Here is a 5,448-nt window from a genome sequence, read left to right as displayed (position 1 = left end):
ATTCCATTCAATTCCTGAGTATTTACATATCTAACAACTAATCTTCAATTTTTACATAAATGCCACAAGACCTATGCATAAAAAAGGAAGATTTACATACATGCCATTCAATTCCTGTGTATTTACACAAATATAACAACTAACCTTCAATTTTCACATACATGCCACATTACCCATGCATAAAAGAATGTATTCAACTTTTTAGAAGTTAAAGTGGTGGTGTTTTTATTATGTTATATGAAAGATTTGGGTGGGTGGTATAAATGTAAAAAAAAGTGAAGTTCTGGTGTCAAATATGTAAATATATAAGAATTACACAGTATGTTGCTAAACACCCCTATTTAAAATCACTCTCTAAGCTATTTACATTGATGTATAATAAAAATGCTCAACCCTTCCACTAACTCTGGCACCAATGGAGTCTATCCCTTAACAAATTTGTAAAGACATGCATTAACAACTTCATCTAATTTAATTGAAGATAAATTTGCAGCCATTTTTAAATTTTATTCCTATATAACTTCATCACCCTCATTGTCTGATCTACCATTAATACAGAAGGCATTAAATTGACTCGGCGAACCTATGAAGATCAGTTCTTCAACTATCTGAACCACATCAAATTCACATCTAAATCAGATTTCAAACTAATGTAGAAAAAAATGAGCATCTTGTGTCAAACCACATAGCAGTACTAGTTCTGTAAAAGAAACAACATATCTAAAATGTTCATTCTCTCCATCAAATCCTTAGATTTAAAAAAACATCAGCCCTCTCATACTTTGTTGAATTTTACTAATTAGATTCTCTACAGTCTTAAATTTATGCAGCAGGAAACTCAGATCTTCAAATCCTATACAAATCTGTACAAAAAATCCTGCTTAAGAGCCATCTTGCCTCGGCTTCTTGCTTAATTCCGAATACTTCCCACCCATGAGCTGCAGAATTTCTTCCCACAACCCTAAACAAGCATCCGAAGAAGCTCGGGCGATAAGATTAGAGCTACAAGCCGCAACCACCCAATAGCCCAACTCAATCTCTTCTCTCAACTGATCCAACTGCCACCCCGCATACCCCACGAAAAACCTGAAATCCTCCGCTCTCAGTACTCCCTTCTTCACCAGCTCCCCCGCCTCGTCTAAACTGTTTCGAGTGCCAAAACGAACTCCTGGGATCACTTGTTCCAGGTTCGGCAATGGTGAGGATTCTCCAGTTCTGAGCAGGAATATGCTAGATTCGAGAGGTCCACCAAAGTGGAGCGAGCAGTCGGCGAATGTGGAAGCGAGGTCGGGATTTGAAGGTTTGATATGCTTGATCTTCTTGTTGAGCAGACGGTTGATGATGACGCCGAAGGGACCTTCCTGGCGGTCTCGGGTACCGGATCGAAGAAGAAGGACTACAGTTCTTTCGAAGTTGCGAACACCGTCGAGCTTTTCAGTGGCGACCAGGACACAACCTGTCTCCGGCGTTGGGAGAGGGTGCGCCCATTTTGAACTAACCGGTTGGGCTGTGCTATCGTGTGTGGGAGAATCAGAACCTAGTAAGTTCACCTGTATGATTTCTCAGTGATTCGTAATTGGAAAGCTTAACATGGAAGGAAGTTTGAATTTTTTAATTAAGTTGAAAAACTTAGTGAGTATTTGCAGAGATTACCAAAAAAACAAAGGAAGAATTGCATAACTACCTTTCAATTACAATGCATTTACATATCTAACACCCAAACTTTGATTTTTTACACACGACACCTTAACTATGCATGAAAAGGCGTATTTCACATTTTAGAAGTTCAAATGGTGCAGTTTTAGATGTGATATGAAAGATTGGGGTGGCCTACTAGTAAAAAATATATTTTAGGTGTTAGATATGTAAATACATAGGAATTGGGTGTATGCATTTAAAAGGTCCAACGAAATGAATTGTAGGCGAATTCAATTCAAAAAACAGCCTCGGATGTACGGACGATCATTTGAGTTAAGCATGAACAAGCAGACAATAAATGTATGTAATAAAAGCCATAATAATCAAGAGAATGACAGCCATCAGCTAATGAAGATATCTGAACATGTCAGGTGTCCAATACCATGACAGATATATACTTGAAAGAAAGGGTGTAGTTTGTCCCAGAAAGGTTAATTCTGTTTAAATTATTGAAATTAATTTACTGCTTTATAGCGATGTTGCCTCCATAAATGTAAGTGGGATGGGAGAATTTCTTTAGAGAATTCAGATATCTAAGACCAAGAAAATTGTTTCATTGGGTTATAAAAACTTACCTGCTCCAGAGCAACAAGACTTGCTCTAAAATCTCTCCAATCTGTCAAAATGTTCTTAGGTTTAATGGGGTGATCATCAGATGTTGATCCACCATGTTCAGGATCGGATTGCTCAGGACCGTCTCTTCCAGGGATGGATGGATCATTGTTTCCTGCAAATTCAAATTTTAAGTGAATCATACATGTAAAAATTAAAGTTTACATGTTAGATATGTAAGTACGAAAGCATTGAGTGGTATGAAAGGAAATCTTCCTATCATCGATCATTGTTGCACATAAACTGACAATATGAAGCGTCCTGAACAATGGGTTGAGCAAAGAAAGCCAAAAGGGAAAGCAGACTAATGCAATCCAAATTTTGCCGATTCCCACCAGTCTTTAACCAAAGTACATGAAATAGAAGTATCATGTCTCACATTTTTCCCATTGATGGCACTCACAATATCAATTCCAAGAGCATAGAACATTTTCTGCCTTAACTCATTAGTTCCCAATCTGCCTTAACTCATTAGTTCCCAATCAACCAAGTTTTGTTGTTAACCGGATGTGTGAGTTTTGACCAAGCATTGGCAACATCAAAGATGCTAGGGAAAAAAAATCCAAACTTCTTTTTAACTAAAGCAGGCGTGATTCAGCCTATGAGCAAAATAGGATAATGTAGGAGATAGGCTGCCAAACCGTACTACTAGTGATAGCTTGGAAAGATAAAGAATATCGGAAACATAAGCAAAACCCATAACTTGATGACATTATGGATTCATGTTCAATGTCATTTTAATTCAGATGCTTATGAAAACATCTAAATAAAATGTTTAAATACATCAATTGTCCCAAAAAATAACTGCAAAAAGCTTCCAAGGAGATCAAATAGGGAAAAAGATTTACGCAGGCTAAACCAGCACTTGCAACAAGAAACATCACTTGTAAACAACGAAAGAAAAGAAAAGGACAAAAATAAAAAAAATGGAAAATAAATATTAATTGAGCTTCTACCCAAGCCTAGAATAGAGTGCTAGCAAAAGAAAACACATGCAAAAGGTTCACAAAAAAAAAAATTCTTTACACTTTTTTTGGCAACCACATAGAAAAATGATTGTGCTCCTATTTTGAACATCTACATAGATTATCTCATGTATGGATTTTACGTTCCTGTCAAAAAGGATCTTGATTTTGATGTCAAAGTGTCACGCCCGAGGCTTGAATTTAACCAAGACATAAACGGATGGTCGGACGAAGGAATTAAATTTTTTGATATTCTATTTCTATCACTAACAGTTCAATATTCAAATATTCATGAAAGTGCCGCTGAAAAATAATTTAATTAACAAGTAAATTTTTTATCTTTCTGGTTGTTATTCTCGCCTCATGTACACATTAACTCATCTTCTATAAATCTTATTCAAAAGCTTAAAATTTGAAAAAAAAAATGTTAAAACATAATGAGTTATCTAAAGATAACTCTGGAGCAATCAAACATCTAAACTACAATAACCCAATGAGAATAAAACAATATACATATTGGTTTTCATATTTCTATAAAAATATTATAGTAATCTAATGTATGTATCAATGACATGCACTTAAAAGAAAATAACTTAAATTTTTATAAGCACGAAATTTAATATTTAACTTTATTTTTACTTCATACTCTTAATATTCACATTTATCTTAGGAGCACCGTCAAAACATAACCTAACACATCTCTGACCGATATCATCCAATCGACACAGCGATTCGTAATCTACTTCCCATGTAGACTTGAGCATTGGGCGAGCCGAGCTTAGCATTGGTCAGGCCTATTCGGGCTTTAACCTGTCAAAGCAGGTTCAGGTTGGGCTTGAACCCAGTTTCTATTTACAAATTCATAGCTAGGCCCGCCCATTAAATAGATTGGGCCGGCCCACGGGCCACCAGTGGGCCTTAAAAGAAGTGATTTTTAATACAAAAACTCATTCTCATTTCCCTTAATTAGGGAAAAATAAATCAAGATAATTTTGCTTAAATTTAACTTGAATGAGCCTCTAAATTATTATTATTATTTCATACAAAGAAAGTTAGCTCTACCAATTTGTAGTGTTAGTTTTTCTCATACATGAACAAAAAATTAACTTTTATGCTTGCTTTAATTAACGTTGAATTGCATCATAGGTTGTTGATTTAAAATATTAAAAAATTAAGTAATATGAACGGTTGAAAGAACTTGTGGTAAGAGTTTTAAATTGATTTTATATAAACAAATTTTTTCTCATACATTCAGGTGAATTTAATAGCAAGTGTACACACACTTAATATATAAAATTTTAAACTGAGAAGTACCTCGACATGTAAATACATAGTAGTTGAGTATGTATGTTGCAAAAAAAAAATAATAAACGCCTCTAAAACTTGCAATCGCGAACTATAATTATGAGACCTGGCTATTGTGCGTGACAGGCTTGAAGCAGAGCGTGCCAAGCCCACTAAATTTCTATTTTTTCATAGTCAATCCCGCCCATTCAAAGCATGTTTATAGCATGTCTGTCGGGTCGCCTGCCCAATGCCCACGTCTATTTACACGACTGTCTGAGGTGAAAAGGGGCCCATACGCCTCTGGTCGATATTCTCTAATCTGCACAACCGTTAACAATCTAAACATCACAATTCTCTAGGGTGGAAGGATAACATCAACGCGAGCAGGTACACTGATGTCCCTTTTCTATACCATTAGGGGGTGAACTTTTCTTAGTATGGGCATGCAAGCATTCATATATGCATTACTTCATTCTTTCATATCATATACTTTCTTATGAAACATTTTACTTCTATCTACTGATAAATAAATGCAATCTTACTAAATTATAAGTCATGAAATAAATTGATATATACACATTTACTAAAATTCTAACGAGGGCATGTAATAATCTAATATCTTCCTAGACTAGACAAGTATGCAACTATATTTATCATACATACATCATGACTAACGATATGAAGGATCGGAGTAAATTTCATTGACAAAGACAAAAATAAAAAATACAAGTATGAAGATATGTAAAAATAAGAAACATTACTGTACCATACTAAATTGAAATTGATTTGTCAAAAGAATTTCTCCTTTTAAATCAAAAAACAAATTTCTTATCCTACCAACATTCTTTCATATTTACTTAATAATCAAAAAACAAATTTCATATCT

The 5,448-nt window shown here is 34.8% G+C and overlaps 1 protein-coding gene across 1 annotated transcript in view; it reads right to left on the bottom strand.

Moving 5' to 3' along the window:
- Positions 1-656: 656 nt before the first annotated feature.
- Positions 657-5,448, bottom strand: part of LOC110030651 (UPF0301 protein TC_0483-like) — a 30,186-nt gene continuing 25,394 nt past the window's right edge. Inside the window, exons 2-3 of the mRNA XM_020733466.1 lie at positions 2,274-2,425; positions 657-1,550 (exon numbers count right to left, since the gene is read on the bottom strand). Coding sequence (XP_020589125.1) covers positions 882-1,550; positions 2,274-2,425 — 821 coding nt within the window. The 3' untranslated portion in view covers positions 657-881. The remainder of the gene's footprint in view (positions 1,551-2,273; positions 2,426-5,448) is intronic.

This window comes from Phalaenopsis equestris, unplaced genomic scaffold, assembly GCF_001263595.1.
Source record: "Phalaenopsis equestris unplaced genomic scaffold, ASM126359v1 Scaffold000745, whole genome shotgun sequence".
Lineage (NCBI taxonomy): Eukaryota > Viridiplantae > Streptophyta > Magnoliopsida > Asparagales > Orchidaceae > Phalaenopsis > Phalaenopsis equestris.
The sequence above is the reverse complement of the archived record's forward strand: the minus strand, read 5'-3'. Positions and strand labels throughout refer to the sequence as shown.